General features: G+C 38.1%; 2 protein-coding genes across 2 annotated transcripts in view; both read left to right on the top strand.

Annotated features, from left to right (window-relative positions):
* LOC134533911 (neprilysin-4-like) overlaps positions 1 to 9562 on the top strand; it is a 108009-nt gene extending 98447 nt beyond the window's left edge. Inside the window, exons 17-20 of the mRNA XM_063371699.1 lie at positions 691 to 758; positions 1624 to 1760; positions 4960 to 5130; positions 8146 to 9562. Coding sequence (XP_063227769.1) covers positions 691 to 758; positions 1624 to 1760; positions 4960 to 5130; positions 8146 to 8322 — 553 coding nt within the window. The 3' untranslated portion in view covers positions 8323 to 9562. The remainder of the gene's footprint in view (positions 1 to 690; positions 759 to 1623; positions 1761 to 4959; positions 5131 to 8145) is intronic.
* A 3159-nt stretch (positions 9563 to 12721) lies between these two features.
* LOC134533912 (neprilysin-4-like) overlaps positions 12722 to 21551 on the top strand; it is a 49819-nt gene continuing 40989 nt past the window's right edge. The window contains exons 1-5 of the mRNA XM_063371700.1: positions 12722 to 12896; positions 15286 to 15348; positions 17145 to 17306; positions 18559 to 18642; positions 21174 to 21385. Coding sequence (XP_063227770.1) covers positions 12836 to 12896; positions 15286 to 15348; positions 17145 to 17306; positions 18559 to 18642; positions 21174 to 21385 — 582 coding nt within the window. The 5' untranslated portion in view covers positions 12722 to 12835. The remainder of the gene's footprint in view (positions 12897 to 15285; positions 15349 to 17144; positions 17307 to 18558; positions 18643 to 21173; positions 21386 to 21551) is intronic.

Genomic DNA, 21551 nt, shown 5'->3' with positions numbered 1-21551 from the left:
TTTTGACCTGAATTTTGACAAGGAATTTTATTAATTTTGTTAAAATTTATTAAACAGTTAATACTGTAAAGTTGCGCCTTGGCTTTGTGAACTTTTGTTCGTGCCATCCGTCACAGGTGGTTACAAATTTTCCGTTCCACGCAACTTCCGTTTCATTCACGAAATTAATCCCACCAAATGCCGTATACCGAGATATAGGATGTTACACGTAAAAAAATCCATGACTTTATTAGGGGAGAGGTCTTATTCCACTTTCCTTTCAGCTTAGCTGTCAGTACCAGGCAGCGTAATTATTCACCAACCGAGCTGGCTATTTTTTTAAGTCTACAGCAATTACTACTTCCCCCCCCCCCCCAAATTTCCTCTGCTAAACTTAGAAAAAGTATAATAATAAGTAGCCTCTTGGCTGTGTGCGTGCGAATTTGGATGAAGGTTAAGACATTTATTTTTAACTAGTGCCGAGTTTTTGAAAATCTCCTTTCCTGGAAATTTTGTAGATGCGTAAAACATTAAATATGCTAACAACTTTAAAATTATGTTTTTTAAGCGAACGTTATCTTTCCTTAGGGGGTCATATGAGTATTGACGAATAAAAGTAAATGATAGATTTTTTGTTCAAAAATGCAAGGGCATTTTTTATGGATGCATATACAATACGTTTTTAATTTTTTTTATATATTTTATTTACAGATCCCTCAACTATGGCGCCATTGGAGCGATAATGGGCCATGAACTCACACATGGCTTCGATGATCAAGGTAAACAATATATACATTCTATTTGTTTGTTATAGTTTATTTCAATGAATTATCCGTGAAATTTTATTTTTTAGCTTGAAATTTTAATTTTTTTAGTTCTTTAAAAAAGAATAAACTCTAGCGTCGACATAATTTACAACAACCTAACAGATATCCCATACTTCACGAGTATAATTACCTTAAAAATTTAAAATAATTTAAATAAACGTAAAAAAAATCTTATTGTTTTTCACAAGCGCTTCTGTTGTACCAAAGCATATTATAATCCTTTATACTGATGAGTAGGTATGTAGCTAATATTAATGTGCATCACAACAAAACTGTGGGCCACAGATGGCAGCACCGTGGTAACACATTTCCGTTCCATTCACGAAATCACTCCTACCAAATGCCGTACACACAGGGGCGTAGCCAAGGGGGGGGGGGGGGGGGGGGGGGGGGGGTTTAGGGGTTACCCCCCCCCCCTGTTAGCACCAAATCATTAATTAATTTCTTATTCATCACTCAAACAAATTTCATATTAAAAAAATAATAAAAAATTTCACCATTACAATATTTAAATTTAAGTACCGAAAACTGCTAAAATAGCACTATTTTACACCTTAAAATCCAAAAAATTTCCCGGGGTGAACCCCCCCCCCCCCCCCGCTTTAATACGGGGGGGGGGGGGGGGCGCATGCTTCTTAACACCCCCTCATACACAAATCCTGGCTACGCCACTGCGTACCCGGAGAGGCAAGATGTTGCACATCAGTGACGATATGGTAGAATTACGCGATACGCGCGGTGATATGTTGTATATGTTGGAGTCCCGAACGCGGGACACGAGTGCAGCAGAGTGACTGAGTGACTTGAGTGTCTGCAGGCCGCAGGTACGACAAGCACGGCAACCTCAAGCAGTGGTGGACGGAGAAGACCCTGGTGGAGTACGAGCAGCGCGTGCAGTGCATCGTGGAGCAGTACGGACAGTACAACGTCACCCAGCTGGGAGACAACTTCACGGTAGGAGACCATCCCTGCAGGAGGCGCCAGGCCGGACACGGAGTAACTGCCTCGTCAGTAATCTGGAGGCGCCGTTGTACGGTGAACACGACTCCGTCGTTTGCGCTTTGTCTTAAAAAAAACAACGTTTGTTAGACTTGATGTAAGTTTTTAGACATACGCCATTGCTAAGCACTTTTTTCTGTAGAAGAAAGCTAAAAAATAAAAATAATAAATAAATAAAAATACCCAAAATACAAAAAAACACAAATTAAGCAAAATATTTGCTGTTGTCAACAGGATATAAACACCACAAAATATTCCGTAACAGGGATATGGTCAACAAACAAAGAAAAACAAAGAAAAATGTACTAAGAGAACGAAAAATCGTGTTTTTGTCTCGTTTCAACTGTTGTGCTGAATTATTTTGGGTTCAATATTTTTGTGCTGCCATCATTTGTGGGGGTTTTTATCGTTGTTCTATTCTGTTTTGGAAAACTATTGTGTTTGTTTCGTCTTTTCGTTTTCTCGTGTTTTTGTCTAGTTTCAACCGTTGTAATGATTTTTTTTTTGGGTTCAATATTTTTGTGTCCTCATCATTTGTGGGTTTTTTATTCGTTCTCTTAGAACACTTTTCTTTGTTTGTTGACCATATTCCTGTTATGGAATATTTTGTGGTGTCTATATCCTGTTGACAACAGCAATTCTTTGCTTAAGTTGTGTTGTTTGTCTTTGGGGTATTTTTATTTATTTTTTATTTTTTTAGTTTTCTTCTACTGAAAAACGTGATTAGCAATGGCGTATGTCCAAAAAATTACATCAAGCCATGCACTCCCATTGCACAAATCTTTCAAAGATAACGTTTGTTATGTTTCACTAAAATGGTAGCCTTCGGTTCCACAGGGATTGAATCCACAAATTCAACCCGAAAAACTAAAATTAAATTTTGGTTAGTTTAGGTTAGCGTTGTTTAAATGACCGTAATCTACCTAAATCCTTGCAACGTGGTGTTGTTTTAAAGATATATCGGCAAACTTCTGAGAACTTTGGAACTGTTCGTGTGCGACTCTCGGAATTCCCAAGGCCGCTCAGCGATAGATAAAAGCGCCGAGGAATGACGATGCGTGGGGAGTGGAGGCGGGAGGAGGGTAGCGTCGACCCTTATAATCCGGCCAAGCACGCGTCAATTGACTGCATGTGACACGGCGGCTGACTCCAGTGGCGCAGGTCGCGGACCTCTGTTCGTAACAATACATCACTAACATAGCTGCATTGGTTGTAAAAAGTAAATACAATAGATTTTATCAGGCAAACAAACCCATTAATATTAATGAAATTTAATTGGGTTGCCACGTATTTTGTTGTGCATACCGAAAATTTTGCATCTCCAATTTATATATGACATGATTTTTTATTACAAAATATCATTGTTTCTCTCAAAGTTTGCACATGTTACTAAGCAATTAGTCATCAAATAGTTAATTAAAATTATAAACTTAATAACTTAATACTTTGGATTTGAACCTCTCGCCCAAGTGATTTTTTTTTTTTAGAAGTTATGGGCCCACCCAACATATAGCGTTACATGTCGCGCAAATCATGGTTTTCAGTTTCCACTTAAGGGTCGCACTTCTATATCTTCCTCCTTGTTCTAAGATTACTGGACAGCTCCAAGATTTGTGTGAGAAAACCTAGCGTGGTTGTCAAGTCAATCCGAAAGATGGCAGATGTCATGACCGATATGAATAACGCATATTATGACAACGAAAATAACTTTCTTTATCTCTTGGGTAACCTTTTTTTTAATTATTATACAGAAAAATTAAACTTCCAGTACTTCAAATTTTTTAAAGAAGTTAATTTATGTTAACGGGTTATATAATTTATAATTTTAACAATTTATCTATAAAATAATTTTTGCAGTTTCATCTCTTGCAGCTGGGTTATTTTTCACATTCTCGCCTCGCCTGTGTTGTTAGTATAGAGCTGTCCTGTACACGTATGTCTCTTGTGTGTTTGTATTAACTTGTCTTTCATTTGCAATTTATGTCATACTTGCAACGTGAACCCAACATATCCCCAGTCTTCTATTCTCGCTGTGCTGGTTGCGATACCGACATTGACAACCAAACTATAAACTGGGTAATGGCAACTTCGTGGACTATAAAATCTTTAAAAAATTTCACCATAAATAAAATAACCGAAATTTTCCATGTAATAAATACAGCTAGTTATTAAATTCCTTTGTATTTTTATTTGAAACCTGCATACAGTAGCAGTCACCTGGACTCCTTCATTTTAACCGCTATCAGCTCATTATATCTGCATGTTGTACTTGGAGGTAGTGAGGCCGGGACTCTACTGGTCCAGCGGTTCGCTCAGGGCCGTAACCATCACATCATTAGTTATGTCCAAGTTGTCTTCATAACTGAATTTTAAGAAAATTTATTGTTACGCTGAAATCTCATGGAATAGCAGACTTTTAGAACTCAAACGTTTACGCATAAATATGATTTTGCTTGTGAAAAAAAAAACTGAGCATTTTATATTTTGGATTATATTTAATTTTTTTTAAATCCTTAAAAATGTGTTTGATTTCGTTAATAAAATTCATAAACATAATTTCATTAATGTAATCAAATTAATGAAACGCGCGTGTCAAGTTTATAAAATATTTAAGACATGCTTACAGTAAACACGTTTGCAAACCGGCATCAAATATAGTCTTACTTGTTAACACAAATTTCTAATGCATGAGGATTTATGCCCACCAAGTATTGCAATAATTATTCCTCCAAAATAATTGCCAATTTTTTGTTTGAGTCCTGGAAGGGATTGGTCCGGACCATGGGCCCCCCACATTCGATTACGGGCCCTGGACCCAGGATCGAAGGAGCTCTCCCCCCCCCCCCCCCCCACCCAAATGTTCCAGTGACGTGCTACATTATAATTGCATGCTTATTTCTTACCTACACTCTTTTTAGAATGTTATTTGACCTGAAAATACAGGGTAAAATTATGGTTACTAATTTATAAGTCCAAACTGAGCTTTATTTATAAAATTGTTTTACTTTGAAATAACCACAGAGAGTATGTATATTTATTTCACACACTGGGCCCGGGCCTGGAGGGACACAGGGGTCCACCCAGCCCCACCCTCGTGGGGGGCTACGGTCCGTGGTTGTCTCGGCGTGGTCCGAGCCTGCAGGCGTGTGCGCAGGTTAACGGCATCAACACGCAGGGGGAGAACATCGCTGACAACGGCGGGCTGAGGGAGGCGCTGCGGGCCTACCGCATGTTCCGCTCCCGCCAGGAGGAGCAGCACGACAGGATCCTGCCCGGGCTGGCGCGCTTCTCCCCGGAGCAGCTCTTCTTCCTGGGCTTCGCACACGTCAGTACTCGGTCCCCCCTGCTGGCCTCGTAGCTTCGAATATATATATATATATATATATATATATATATATATATATATATATATATATATATACTGTATAGAAGTCGCCAGCCCAGGTTAAAATTTCTAAAACGGTTTGAGGTAGTTGGTTAATTCGCCGCCGCAATCGTCACCATCTCTAGGGCATCGACTTGTGGTGGTCCCTAGCGGACAAGTGTCGAACTCTTCAAACACCCCTTCCCCACCCTCCCTCAAACATGCGTTGTCCTCCACCCACCCTCTACCACACCTCTCATCCCTACAGTTTGGTCTTAGTATATATATTGAAAGGTTTTGTGACGCACAAACTCCCGTTGAACGACCTTGAGCTGCAGTGAATGTTGGGGTGGGCGGTGAGGGGGAATGACAGCGGGCGACAGTGCTGCGCTCTAACGCGTAAATAACAACCCAGACGACACAGGTTCCAAAGCTGCTCATCATACGCTCCTGAAAAACGTAGAGTAAATCCTATCCACTCGCGACTTCTATACGGTATATATATTCAAAGTCCGTAGCGCAGTATCCACCCTCTCTTCCCTGTCCTTGTTTCGGCGCACCCTGTTGCCAGATGTACCCCACAGTACAAACGTTTTGGACACCATACTTTACAGCACGATGTAATAAAACATTTCAAAAGGAAAACTTGAAATGATAATTTCGGGTGTGCATTGTCATGTATTTCATCAAGAGATTACTCTGGTAATATTTAATTGTTACTTTCAAGAAAACTTTACAACAAATATTTTATACAACATAATATCATAAATTTTTGACTATTTGCGTCATGCACGTTGTCTAAGTAAAATGTTTCGTTATTAATATAAAATACTATGTATAGAACCCAATACCGGAGGCTACATATAATTGCATCATGTTAGTTTAGCAATATTTAAGATTCGTCCTAGCGAGTTGTTTTCTATATTTTAAATGTTTTTCATAGTATACTATCAGCAGTACCCGGCGTTGCCCGGGCTGAAAACACAGGATGATATATTGTCCGCGAGTTAAAGCAAAATTGATAGCGCAATATGACAGTGTGGCGGACATAGAGAAAGCATCACAAGGACTCTACCTACATTTTTATATTAATTTTTTTCGCAGTAAGATGTTGGGGTCAGCACTTATTAGCTCTCGACCTCCGTCTTGCTGTACGGTCGCCTGTATATAGGATTCATCTAACACTATTGAATTCTGAAAACACTTGAAAGCACTTTAAAGAATTAGTTATATTTAATTAAAAGTGTTCCCTATAAAGATTTTATATCTCGCATCATTTGAGTACTCGAAACATATTACATTTAGAGTTACTTCACGATAAGAAATTTTTAATTTTTTTTTATTTTACTATGTGAAAACTGTTTTCAAACATTTTTTTTCCCAATGAATATACATTTCTCATACCTACTCATATTTATTTTGTGGTAAAAAATAAAACGGGTAAATTACAAACTGTTTAAAATTTAAAAAAAAAAATTATATTATTTTCGGGACACATTTTACTGCCACTAAGATACGATGTATAAGAAAAGAATTTATCGGATAAAAAAAACATCAGAAATTACATATTTTTAGCGATCTCGAACAACTAAGGTCGTGATCATTATGTTTTGGGGATTGAATTATAATTGAAAGGATTGAATTTGATAGAAATGCAATGCAGTTCAAACCGAATGTAATTGTTCGGGGCACCCTTCGTTCCCGGCGCCCAGCTGCCCTGCACTCGAGATGCGGTGTGGGTCGCCCCGAACAGCTGGTTTAAATAAGAACAGTCGAGACTTCGGCGTAGTTAAGAACCCATCATTATACTTTACGGCACTCTCCTTTATGCGCATAACAGTAAGGTTTACGTTCAAAACGTTAACTTCCCTTGATGGCAGGGTGTTTAGACGTAAACGAACTGTGTGTTTGACAAATGCCATTAAATAAAATATAAAACATGCCTGCCAAGTATTCTAAAGAAGATCATGAATCCAAATTAAATTGCAAATGCTTCATCAACTCTTGAATATTTTGTTATTCGTTTCAGTGAGAATATTAGCTCTGTACTCTAAGAATATAGGCATATTTTTTCCCATTTGATTAAAGTATTATTACTCAAACTTTTATTAGTAACTTATGTGATAGCGACTCTTTAAATATTGCAAAAAAAGTGCTATAAATGTGCTTTCAAATGCGTAATAGCTGTGTTTTAGGAAACATTATTCACAGATTGATTTCTCAGTAGCTAATAGTTTTAGATGGTAAAATTTAATAAAAGAAGTGATTTTTTTTTAACTTTACAAGGGTTGTATGAGCCATTAAAAATTAAACACTTTAAAGAAAAGTTGTAAGTATGTTTGTCCTTTTTTTTTTTTTTTCGAAAGGTATCAACAGCCAGGCGCTCCTAGTTGTTTTTTTTTTTCTGTTGACAACCGCCAAATATCCTAATAGGACAATATGGGAATATCTGGCCAATTAGCATTGGCCTAGCGTGAGACAATTTACTACATTCCTTTCAAGCTATTTTACACGCCACGCCGCTAGATGCCACTACTGTAAACTAGTATCACGCACTTACGAAACGTAGATATCTTCCACACCGCTAGGTTCGCTGGCATCACTTGCCTCGCATATTGTGCCTATTAGGAATATTTGCTACCGCCAGCGGGAAGCCTACAACTCACGTAGTTTCGGTTCCCTGCAAGAATTTCCGAAGATTTCCGAAGTTTTGCGTTTTGGTATTAACGCCACTTCAGCCACTAAATCAGAAGTTTCCAATGAAAACAAGCATGTTGTGACTGACCTGACCTGACCTAACCTAACCTAACCTAACCTAACCTAACCTAACCCAACCCTTCGTTTTTTTTAATTTCAATTTTTGAGAGAAATCCTGTTGCACGAACGTGGTAGGGAACCGAAACTACGTGAGTTGTAGGCTTCCCACCCGCCCCCATCACAAATAAGCGAGCGGAGGGAGTGTGCGCGTGCTTGCAGATGTGGTGCGGCAACTCGACGCGAGGGGCGCTCAAGTCGCGGGTGGTGGACGGGGTTCACAGCCCCAACCGCTACCGCGTCATCGGCACGCTCTCCAACTCGGTGGAGTTCTCCGAGGCGTGGAACTGCCCGCGCGGCAGCCCCATGAACCCGGAGAAGAAGTGCGTGCTGTGGTGACTTGCCCCGCCTGCTCTCGAAGCTTCCAGAACGCGAAGCTTCCAGATCGCGAAGCTTCCAGAACGCGAAGCCTCCAGAACTCGAGACATGCGCGGCAACTCGCACACTCTCCGCAGGCAGGAGAATGGTCACGGCCTAGTACCCTGAATTATTTTGCTTCTAGTGTTTCGGTTTATTGCACGTGATTTAAAAATATTTTCGCCATATAACGACTAAACAAATCCTTATTTAATTGGATTTATGAACTAGAGGACAAATATTTGCGTCATCATGTGGTATTCAATTTCGGATAAACCGGTTCGTATGCATGTTTGAAACTACTTTTACTATATCATTCATAAATAAAAAATTTAAAAAAAAATCCGTTTTTCCGAAACCCTGAAAAACTTCCGTTTCTATGGTTTTGGGGAAAATCGGATTTTTTTACTATCAGTCTCAAGTCGAAGGCTACATATACCACATTACTTCATGCTTTCAGATACATGCTAGGACTGACATGAAAATTTGCCGCCTTACATTCATTTAAAAAAAAATTAGTAAAGAACTTGTTTCGTAAAAATAAAAATAATTGTAAAAACAAATAAGAATTTATTTAAAATCATGTGAGTAAAAACACGAAATATTAGGAGAGAATAATTGAGGATACGACTGCCCCTTTAATGGGAACAAGCTGTGCTCGTTCAAGGTCAGTGGGACAGCTGGCGAAGGTCGGGACTCCCCCCGGAGGGCCACTCACGCCGGGTGATTTGCCCGGTGATCGAGACCCGGAGCGGGACTTGCAACGCGGCGATGTCGTCAGTCGAGCCCGCGCGCGGCACGCGTGGCTGAGCCAACCGTCGACCGGACAGTGCGGCAACGGAAACGCGACTGTACCGAGTTTATTTTTTGTGTCGGTGACGACGAACGTTCGTGCAATCGTAATACCTCGAAGACAGTTTGCAGCAGACACGTCGTCACACAAGGGCGGTTTGACACACTACCTGAAGAATGCCAGGATTAAGCAGGTACCACTTTTTCAAAAAAAGAACTGTCAAGATTAAAACTCAACAGGAATAGGTTAAAGTAGTTAAGATATTCGCTATGTTGTTACTGTACGACAATAACGGTGAGTAAATAAAGATTATGATGAAACGCTGGAATTGGTTAGACTGTATTGAATCTGATTGATTTTTCACTGTTAGTATTGCCAGGATGAAGCAGGTACCACTTTTCAAAAAAAAAAGAACTGTCAAGATTAAAACTCAACAGGAATAGGTTAAAGTAGTTAAGATATTCGCTATGTTGTTACTGTACGACAATAAAGGTGAGTAAACAAAGATTATGATGAAACGCTGGATGTGGTTAGACTGTATTGAATCTGATTGATTTTTCACTGTTAGTATAGTATTCCCATGGCACGTTACAGATTCTTGGAGAAAGCTTAACACTGGATTTGGTGCCAAGTTTTGACCCTTTCATTCACGTTTAGTCAATTCCTAATATATACCTAATTTTAATTTTTTTTATTGCCACTAAACTATTTTTGTTTTTATGATAATAATATTACGCTACAATTATAATATATAATGATAATTAATAAGAATAAAATACAACCTTTTTATTCACTGGATGTCCACTAGAATGTACACCTTAACACAAACATTTAAGGTTTCATAAACTCCATGTATCATCGAGATACGAATTGTGTACTTCAGTGAACGAATGGGGTTAAACGCTCGGCAACCATCCATGTAGACTAAGATAACCGACACGGTGATGGCAAGGACCTGAAAGCAAACTATTATAATGCAAGTTACTTTATTTTTATTTGAGCGTTGTTGGCGAATCGTTAAGGGTGTTCGTGGGGCTATTTGATTTGCAGTCGTTAAAATAGACACAAGTTGATTCGCTTTCCTGGAGAGTTAGTTCCTCCCAACAGGTGGCTTCAAATTTTCATGTCCCGAGGTTCCTTTCGCAAATCTCCACTGACCGAATTTATTTTCAACTAGACGCGAAGAATTTGTTTTGGTTCTTCATTTGTCTGCACTGTGGTGTGAATAAGAAAACCGACGCAAAGTAATGTTAATTATTCAGTAAGTATTCCACGCCGAATGTAAGTTGAAAGCCGAGGGGGGCAAAAATATAAAAGCTGCAAGTAATTAGTCTACTACTTTCATAGCTTCATAAAGCAGATATCCTTTTACTTGGAAACATAGTTTTGTAGCTTAGCTTCTAAAATTAATAACCACTAATGTTGTTCCTAAATACTTATGAATAAGATTCCTTAGAAAACAGATTACTAAGGAGGACTTATCCTTGCCTCACTGGAATATAAAAACTTTCATTAAATTTTAAGTTTAAGTATTTAATATTCATAGTTTTTGGCACGAAATTAACTAAAAAATAATTCCTCGGGAGTTTCAAGTTGTTACAATCTCATATTAATAAACTACCTCTATCTTGCAACTACCTGGAGAGGAAAAAAAACAGGTGCCACTACCAATTCAATTTGATACACTTGACTTTTTGTTGTATTAAAAATAAGTCCTAAGCTAGATCATATTCCCTATTAAGTTTCAAATTTTAATACAAAATCTGAACTTTTAGCTACAACAAAAATTTTTTTATGAATACAAGGTAGTTGATTAACACCGACTAAAATTATCTAAATCGCAGGTTTTTTTAAACTGCCATTATTTATTTACCATAAATGCTTTAAAAGCATGTAATGTTTACTTCAGTCAGTTATGATTGACTTGTGAATGTTAAAGTTTTCGAGATTAACTGCATATTACTGAAACGTGTCTTTAAAAGTCAACAATGTTTTCAGTTTTTATCTTTTTGAAGATTTTCACTTGATACAAATTTAGGGTACCTGACAATGTGCATCAATATAAATGCAAATGCATGGTTAATATATTATTTAAAGCCATTCTAATGTTGTTGTTTATTTCGCTGTTAATATGTTTAAAGATAAGTTTAATACCAATTATCTGGTGTTACACATTCCAGGCACATTAATTCAATGTGCCACGTTTCTTGTGTTAAAATATATTATGAAAAAATTATATTATATAAAACTTGAAGTGTTTTGTTTAAAACGTTTTGTGATTTAGATAGAAAGAAAATTGTAATGTAAAGAAACTGTTGTTTAAATAAATAATTTTGTTGAAATAACTAAGTTACCTCAATTTTATTTCCCTAATACCAGGCACTTAATACTTCATTTTAAATTATTTTTTATTCTTATCAGTTCAAAAACCTATAAACGTTAACTGGGATATATTATTTAAAAATATATGCATAAAAATATAGCTAGAACTAACAATAAAACTGTTCGAGCAAAAAATATGTCTACATGGGAAGAAATGGTGAAAAAATAAAACTATTGTAGATAATTATTCACAATAATATAACTGAAAAATAGAGTTTTTATGATTTTTATCTGTTTGTTCCATCACTCAAAAACTACTTGTCGGATTTTGATAACTTTTTTTTATTTGGGAGGTTTTGGGCTAACTTAAAAACTAGACTATGAATAATAACAAAATTCCACCCCTAAGGTGATCGCTGCACAATTCCTCTGACTTAACAATACTTTAAAACAAACGCCTGAAGAAATCCGTCAACTTAACTAACAAATTCGGAAACATTTTAAGGCACTGGTACAGATTAGGCGTTTACCAAACAGCCAAACGAATGAAAAAAAAAAAAAAAACAGTAATCTGGGAACAAAATTTCAAAAGTTGAGACGGAATTAGGAATAATATATTTTATACTAAACTCTCATCTAACACAATTTTAATGATGGGCTGAACTACTACTAGCGCCGTTAGTCCACAGGCCACCGCGAGCTTCACTAAGCAGACGGAGGATGAAGGTAAGTGCCTACACCTTATTTATTCTGTGCCTACACCTAGCTATACGGCCGTGCAAAGAATGAATAATTAAGTAGAACGCGGGCGAGGCTGCGCTGTAAATAAATTGAGAAGCCAACATCTACCGTGCCTTCAAACACGTGGCTCAGTCGGTGGCCAGTTAGCATCAATGATGTGTGCCAAAATATTAAACCAAAAAATAGTATAACAACTAAAACTTAATGCCAAAACTTAACAATACATTTGCATTTCATCACAAGTATAATACACACACACACACAAATACTAAATCAAGCTGTACTAACCTATTCTAAAACCACCTACGGAAAATAATGCATAAAAAATGAATTAACAGACTAAGAATATAATATATTACACGGAAATGATTTTTTCTGATTATTCGCAGACGGCCAAATGGGAGATTGCAGTATAAATGTCAATGCAAGAATTTCCTCTATTCTTTATGCTGTCTAAGGTGCTGAGGTTTTGTTCGTGAGCTGGCATGGTATTTATTATCGTCTCTATGGCTAACGTGATACTTTTATTACTTAACCTGCACATATAACCCGTGATCGCTAACCTCGCCGAGGGGATCCGGCCGTGGTCTGCGAGGGAGACGTCCACGCAACTCACCCGGAGGTCCCGCGTCTGGAAACATGCCGACTCGAGCAGCATTCGCGCTCATTGCTGTCTGTGTGCTGCGCTCCCACACTTTCGGTAAGAGATGAAGTTTCGCATGTTCAGAATTACAGTCGACCTCATTTCGCATTCACATTAATAATTATTATCGTTATTGACGTGATGTCTAATAAATCGATGGACGCCGGCTGCACGCACGAAAAAGGATGACTAATTGTCCCGTTACGTACATTGTCTCGTTACGCTCATTGTACGCTTGCGCCGCATCTATCTCTCTTCCACTCGATTGGAACAACCATCGATTTGACATTTTCAAGGCACATTAAACTTGAAACACTCCTATTCGTTTCCTACTTTTCCTATCATCCTCCTATCCTTAACAGAATAACACAGATTGGAAGAAGTTAAATAGCAAGCATGTATAAAAGTTATAGTTAAAATAATCTCTTCGTTAAAGCAATAAACATATTTGAATTAATGAGTGCAAATAAAAGTAAATTTATCAATTAAATTGTATATTTCATTTCACTCCTCCTTTGTATCCATACAAAATAGTGATAATTCAATAAAATGATTCAATTTTATTCATAAAAGTATGCAATCATTTCATCAATGTTTTTTTATGACGTCACGTTAAACTATCGTCCGTAAACCGATTTTACAGACAACCAATTTTTTTTTTATTCTTATTTTAAGAATGCTACAATTGTGCACAAAACGGTAGCAAGCAATCACCCTACCTTTCTCTCACTCTTCTCTTGAATTGAGCCACAATTCTTGCCATCACACACTCCTCAAACCAATGCATTCAGTTCCACTATCGTTCTCGCTGTCACTACCATCGAGTTTCCTCCCCCCCTCCCCCTCCTTTTTTACCGTTCTCTTTCGCTTCTTAAAAACGTTCTTGGATATCTCCTTCCTACATCTAGGCTTCTCATTCGCAACTCGTTGCCCCAGCCCCCCCCCCCCCCCTCTCCCTTATCTACTCACCCCGCTCAATATTTGATACACCCCAACTAGCCTCTCCATCTGCCTTCTGTCATTTAGGCTGTCCGGCGGCATTTCCTTCATCAGTTCTGTTGGGCTGTTAAAATACCCTCCCTTTTCACCGCTATCAAATCTCCTCCAGTTTCCCTTCATCCGCCTAGTTGCTCTCCTCGGCACCCTTTCCAATTCCATGTCTGTCAGTCCCACACCGCTGCAGCATACAGCAATCAAATTTTTAAAAAAAGTTAAATAAATATTCAGTATTCAATAATAATATAAGCATCTCTATAAAATTAATTATTTATTTAGTAAAATAATGGGCTTAGATTTTAAATAACAATGAGAATCAAATATGCCAATGATATTATATTTTAATTATTTGCTAAATAATAATGTAATAATTTCTAATGCGAATTAATTATACATAGAAGAACATAACCTCACTTAAATAAATACACATGAAAATACACTTGAAAAAATTTACAAAACAATTTCTACCACTAATATTCACAACAAATACTTGATTTTGATTATATGGACCAGTATTCAATATCAAACACTAAAGTATATGATTTAAAAGCACACATAAATATTTTATTTGTATGTAGCCTTTTTTTCATCCTGTTAATTTCTGTTACATGCTGCATGTCTCTTAAAAATTCATTGTCATCATTTTTTCATAACGTGCATAAAGAAGTATAACGTAACCTTACTTATATAAATACACTCGAAAATACACTTGAAAAAGTTTATAAACACAATTTTTTTTCACTAATATTCACGATATATAAATGTTTTAATGATAAAGACCAGTATTCAATATCAACCACTAAAGTATAAGGTTTAAAAGGGCATGTATAATTTTTATTTGTATGTAACTTTTTTTTGTATAAAGCCCATTTTTTTCATTCTGTGAAAAATTCGTTACATGGTGCGCGTCCATCGTAAAAATTCTCTCATTTTTTTTTTCATAACACGCCTAAAGAAGCATAATTTCAAAAACAGCCCTTTTCACAATGCAAACACTTTACTCAAACTAAATTTTTGGGTGTCTCGCGAAAAAAAAAAATGGTCCAGACCATCAGTTGAACAAAATTCGGCTTCGCACTCACTTGTAGCCATGTGGTAATGTATGCATGGACTCGGATATCGGCAACGAATAGAACGTAAAAATATGCTGTCCAAAAATAAGCCTGGATTGGCCGTGTCCTATCGTGCACTAGAAATACGGTTAGGGTGCAGGTGTAGCACATTCAACACTTAAACTCTTATTTTTGTGTCTTGGAATACCGTCCTAAAGACGTCGTCGCTTTTAAGTACAGAATGCAATGGAAAATATAAGGCTTCAAGGTAGAGACAACACAGCGAGATCAATTCTAGCCTGCAGGTCATTGATCCGTATAACATCGCTGTTGAGCTTCGCCATGTCGCCCTCGCTCTTGTCTGTCTCTGGTTCTGGTTGGACGTGACCTGGTTGCAGGGACAGCGGCCAGACGACCCCTCGTGTCGGCGGAATGCACGTCCGAGACCTGCTACAGCGCGGGTAAGTCCAGCCATCAGTTCCAGGTTCTTCAGTCCTCCTTCGGTCGCCTCTCCGTGTTCTTCGAACACGTTTCAGTCGCAAGTTCAAAGTCGTGTCGTGGGTATGAAGAAAAAAATGGGTGCGCGTACTTCTGAACGCGCATCACAAGTTAAACTTACTTGGTATAATCAAAAAAACTAACTTTAATTTTGCAATGCAGATAATTAATGGAAACAAAATAATAAAATTACTGGAGTGATATTGTAAATAAGGTTGGTAAAGTATAAATTCTAAGCAAATTCAATTTTTTATTAAATACTCAGTATTCAATTTTAATATAAACAGGCGAATAAAATTAATTATTTAATTTAGAAAATTAATACATATCAATTTTCATTAATAATGAAAATAAAAAATATCTTAAAATCATCTAAGGAAAATCCTGAGTTTACGAGAGCCACAATGTAGCCAAACCGTGAATATTAAGTATTTGCTGTTTCTCTGCGACGTATACAAATATTATTGAATGGTGGATCAATTTTTTTTAAGTAATGGTTCAAACATTAATGCTCTTAAAAAAAGTTCTCTTTGCATCAACTACTTTTTTCCCCTGTCTATTGTAGTGTCCACTGGTGCGTATCAGTTCGTGTCTAACCTCAAAATTGTTCAGTCCGAGTTTGTGTAGGTATAACCTCCAAGTTGTCCAGTCCAAGTTTGTGTCTAACCTCCAAATTGTTCAGTCCGAGTTTGTGTCTAACCTCCAAATTGTTCAGTCCGAGTTTGTGTCTAACCTCCAATTTGTTCAGTCCGAGTTTGTGTCTAACCTCCAAATTGTTTAGTCCGAGTTTGTGTCTAACATCCAGGTTGTCCAGTCCGAGTTTGTGTCTAACATCCAATTTGTTCAGTCCGAGTTTGTGTCTAACCTCCAATTTGTTCAGTCCGAGTTTGTGTCTAATCTCCAAATTGATCAGTCTAAGTTTGTGTCTAACCTCCAAATTGTTCAGTCCTAGTTTGTGTCTAACCTCCAAATTGTTCAGTCCGAGTTTGTGTCTAACCTCCCAATTGTTTAGTCCTAGTTGTCTAACCTCCAATTTGTTCAGTCCGAGTTTGTGTCTAACCTCCCAATTGTTCAGTCCTAGTTGTCTAACCTCCCAATTGTTCAGTCGAGTTTGTGTCTAACCTCCCAATTGTTCAGTCGAGTTTGTGTCTAACCTCCCAATTGTTCAGTCCTAGTTGTCTAACCTCCCAATTGTTCAGTCCGAGTTTGTGTCTAACCTCCCAATTGTTCAGTCCTAGTTGTCTAACCTCCAATTTGTTCAGTCCGAGTTTGTGTCTAACCTCCCAATTGTTCATTCCTAGTTGTCTAACCTCCAATTTGTTCAGTCCGAGTTTGTGTCTAACCTCCCAATTGTTCAGTCCTAGTTGTCTAACCTCCCAATTGTTCAGTCCGAGTTTGTGTCTAACCTCCCAATTGTTCAGTCCTAGTTGTCTAACCTCCAATTTGTTCAGTCCGAGTTTGTGTCTAACCTCCCAATTGTTCAGTCCTAGTTGTCTAACCTCCAATTTGTTCAGTCCGAGTTTGTCTAACCTCCCAATTGTTCAGTCCTAGTTGTCTAACCTCCCAATTGTTCAGTCCGAGTTTGTGTCTAACCTCCAAATTGTTCAGTCCGAGTTTGTGTCTAACCTCCAAGTTGTTCAGTCCGAGTTTGTGTCTAACCTCCAAGTTGTTCAGTCCGAGTTTGTGTCTGACCTCCAAGTTGTTCAGTCCGAGTCGGTGTCGCAGTCCCCGAGGAGGCGTGTTGTTCGTGTGCCCGCAGCCAGCCGGATCCAGGACTTCGTGGACGAGAGCGCGAGTCCTTGCGACGACTTCTACAAGTTCGCGTGCGGCGGCTGGATCAACAGGACCTCGGTCCCGGGCTCGCAGTCCGCCTGGGACCAGTTCCTCGTCCTGCGGGAGCAGCTCCTGCTGAACGTCAGAGGTGACGCTAGGGCGACCCGTCGGCCCGGCCTGGCAACCACCCAGGACCCGCGCCGGCCATTTGCATCAACCCTTTTTTTTTTTGCCCGGCTTTCTGTGAAACACGCGAGCAATAAATGGGAAAAGGAAGAATTAACCTAAACTGTTATCAGTATGTAATTTCAAGTGCCGGTCAATGCCCTTACACGATTTCAATTGAGGTTTCACGAATTAATTTTTAGAAAAAAAAATTTAAAATTTGTATTGGCTGATAACAAGGGCGCCCACGCCCAAGAACAAGAAGACAAATTACCCCCCCCCCCCCCTCCTAGCACTCAACGAAAGGAGAAAAAATATAGTGTAGTCAGGTGTATGGCCTAGTATTTTAGTAACAGGACAAAGTTTTCAACAGAGTCGGAACTTTTATGGCTACTTACAAGTCGCCATTCGTCTTCTTAAATATTAAAAATACTCCATACCCCTAGGTATAGTCTCTCCCTCCCTTAAAAAAATATATTGGTGCCCTTGTCTCATAATGACAAGTTTTCACAGGAATTTGATCATTTGAATTTACAAAAAATCAAGCAGAGTGTAATTTCTCAGGAAAATTATATAATTTCTTAAGATACTTTATAAAACCGCCGGTGTTGTATAGATGACCTTCATATACCTGAATTATTTTATTTATTTTAATGTATGTTTCGACCATTTTGCCACACACGCGTTTTCACACAAAGGTATCGCAAACGTCAAAATATCAGTTATTTGATGGAACAGTACTAATACAGATACAAATATAGCATATACAGACAAAACTAGATACAAGTATTCACGGATAAAGATAAAACACAATTACAGATAAGAAAATAACATTCATAGATAAACAAATTTATACGAATAAACACATATAAAATTTAAACAGTAAATAAGTTATTATATTAATCGTTAACAAATATATGTTAGTTACATAAATTTACAAATTTTAAAATAGTATTTAGAAAGAAAAGGTGTTTTTTTACTATCAAGGTATTATGGTAAATAGTTTAGGAATGTTAATTTAATACTTTTCTTTCCATATTTTTCTGCATATATACACACACAAGCACGTGTGTGGATTCACTCATTTGTTTCATAGTGTTTACTATCACCTCGAGTCCTAAGCGGTGTTATCGCTGAGCTCACACACTAACTGCACTACACGAGTGTCTGCTTGGTTCTCGTCGTGCCGCCACAGAAGTAACGGAACTTTCGCGCCTCTTGTTGTTTTGTTTCAGACTTGCTGTGCAAAGGGGACGAAGGAGATGACGTTAAGCCGCTCAGACAAGCGAGAGCCCTCTACAACATGTGCTTGGATACAGGTGAGATAAACTGAATGAACGGATGTCTGCGGAAACTTCAATCTCCTGTGTGTGCACGACTATATTTCGCTGATAGAAGTTCCAGTTCAGATGACGCGAATGCGTTGCGTCACAGTGGCAATGTGTTCTCAAAACACAAATTTGTGCAGATACAGAGAGATTTCACGATCTTGACTCATAATCTCGACCAGATTGTAGCCTCATATAGTAGATTATCAAAAAAATTAAATTAAAACTTAATATAATTTGTCCTCCCAACCAGTGTTTGAACTGGTTGAGGCGTCTTATCCCGATTGCTATTCCGTTAAATATTTTCTCCTTTGATTTACGAAGAACGCTGGTTATATCCAACGATCTTCGTAATTTTACGGCTTTCTTTGTAAATTTACGTACACTGAGTTCACTTACTTTTAACATAAATCCCAAATAATTTTCTTGTTATATTGAAAAAAAATTAAAAACATATTACGTCCACAGTAAGAACACACTTGTTGTCTATGTGTGTGTTTGCCGTTGTTTAGAATGTAACATAAAACTCGGGAGTTGGACATGGCGTAGTTTCTACGAAAATTCAAATATTTGAAATTACGAAGAACTATTATTTTATTTTAGTTAAATTTTTCGTTCAAAAGTCCGTAAATTTATTATAATTTCTAACAGTGTAACTCGATTGGTGATTGAGAGGACATGGATTCGATTCCTGTGGGAGCTGGAAATTTTATTTGCCAGCCTCCAAGTTTGAACTGGTGTAATTTAAGTAATAGTTTTTTTAAATTACATTTTTGTTTTATTTCTCGAACCCTGTCACTTTTGCATCAAGCAAGGAATAGAAATAAGTCTACTGAATTAATCGTTATTTTAACAAAATATTTTTTATTTGGTGATTTTTGAATGTTTCCCCAACCCTGAAGGCTGGTGGTTGAGAAATTTAAGCAGTTTTTAGTATTTTTCTCAATATTTGATTGAATGATTTTTTTTTTTTACCTTTAATTAACTTCTTGCTTCAGTCAGGGTCGAACTAAGGACATAAATCAATTAATTCGATAATTATTTTAATAAGCGAATTTTTTGAGGATTTATAGTAATTATTCCAAATTTCTAACTAAATAAATTACAGATTTTCAAAAATTGTGGATTCCAAGATGGCGGATGTGGCGTCATCCAAGAAGGCTGCTAAGGTCCTGATCATAGTCAACGAACGGTGGATACGCCCAAACATGGCCGAATCCTGACGATTGACAAGCCACCACAATAATCCACCACTGTCGCAGTCCCCTAAGAATAACACTGTGCCTGTATGCCCTATTTTACACTTTTATGCTCATTAATGTGGAAAACTATTCGGGGTACGGTTTACAAATAACTTAAACTATTCGAAGTCCTGGAACAACACAAAGCATAAATGCGAGGATAATAATCCGAACACTATTTTGTAGTGATACAGTTTTATTTCACGTAAATGTACAAATATACAAATATATATCATTTTACATGAATATTTCTGTTCCATTGTGTTGTACGTGAATACGTGTACGTAACAGGTAATATTTTCTATACAAAATATAAAATACACTATTTTTTATTTAACACCATTCACTGTAACTATTTTACACTAATGTTTTATATGTGCAATCGATATATTTTGACGAGAGCTGACGATTGAAACTCGAACGTCGTAGCTTCTCCGAGTCAAAAGTTATACATACTAAATGGCAATCTCGAAACTTAGCAAAATGACCTCAAAATGGCGGCGCTTCCCCCTCCACCGCGCGCAGCGCGTCACAGTTGTCACTTGGCGTAACGAATTCTTTGATCCTTTTAGCTATCCAGTGGTGTGATTAAATTTTGGACGGAGATTATATAAATGTAGCTGCAACACCAAACTGTATCCCCCGATTTTGTTATCAATCTTTTTTTTTTAATTGCCTCCCACTATGGAAGCAATTTGAAAGACGTGTCCACGTCAAAGTGCACATCCCTGGCGGACAGTGAAATGGATCGTGGTTGAACGGAAAGCCTTCATTTCACAGACGAGAGAGCCACACCCGAAGTTCCCCGAAGTTCATGCTCGCTTTTTTTTTTTTTTTTCGTTCTATCTCATTGTATAAACCGGTGTGGCATTAAATTTTGCGTTCGATTAGGATATGTTAGCTACATTATAAATACTTTAAAACATTGTGGATGTTTGGTTATATTAGGTAAGTATAGCTACATTAAAAATACTGTAAAATCATTTATAGTTAGTTGCTTAGCAAATAACTTTTTAATATGTAGCTATCCAGGGCTAGGAAACCGTTTACATGATTTCACAGTATCTTTAATGTAGCTATCCTAACCAAATCAACCGTCCACAATGTTTTAAAGTATTTATAATGTAGCTAACCTAACCTAATTGACCATTAGTTATCATGAGTTGCAATGAACCAAAAAAAAAAAAAAAAACCGAAGATGCACGATCGGGGGTTTGGCTCTCTCGTCTGTGAAGAGAAGGCTTCCCGCGGTTGAACCCGGCTCTCGCGCGCTGTTGGCAGACGCGCTGGAGAGGCGGGGGGTGGAGCCCCTGCTCGGGCTGATGGCGCAGCTGGGCCTGCGCCCCTGGCCGGCCGCGCGCCGGCAGCTCGGCGGCACGAGGTTCGACTGGGTGCGGGTGGTGGCCCGCGCCCAGAGGCTGCTGGGCCTCAACCTGCTCTTCAAGTTCTGGGTCGGCCAGGACGTGCGCAACTCCTCGCGGAACGTCATGATGGTGACCTTCCCGCTAACTTGCTTTTACTTCCACAGTCCTGATTTAACTGGCTCTGATCGGCCCTAGGCTTATGCACCATTCTTGGCGTTAAATCAATTTAAATAAGGCTTATCATTGGCCATGATTGCTAAAGCCGGAATTACAATAGTGCGTCGCCTCCGTCATC

The sequence above is a fragment of the Bacillus rossius genome, chromosome 7 (genome assembly GCF_032445375.1).
Source record: "Bacillus rossius redtenbacheri isolate Brsri chromosome 7, Brsri_v3, whole genome shotgun sequence".
In the NCBI taxonomy this organism is placed as follows: Eukaryota; Metazoa; Arthropoda; class Insecta; order Phasmatodea; family Bacillidae; genus Bacillus; species Bacillus rossius.
This window is presented reverse-complemented; position numbering and strand designations above follow the sequence as displayed.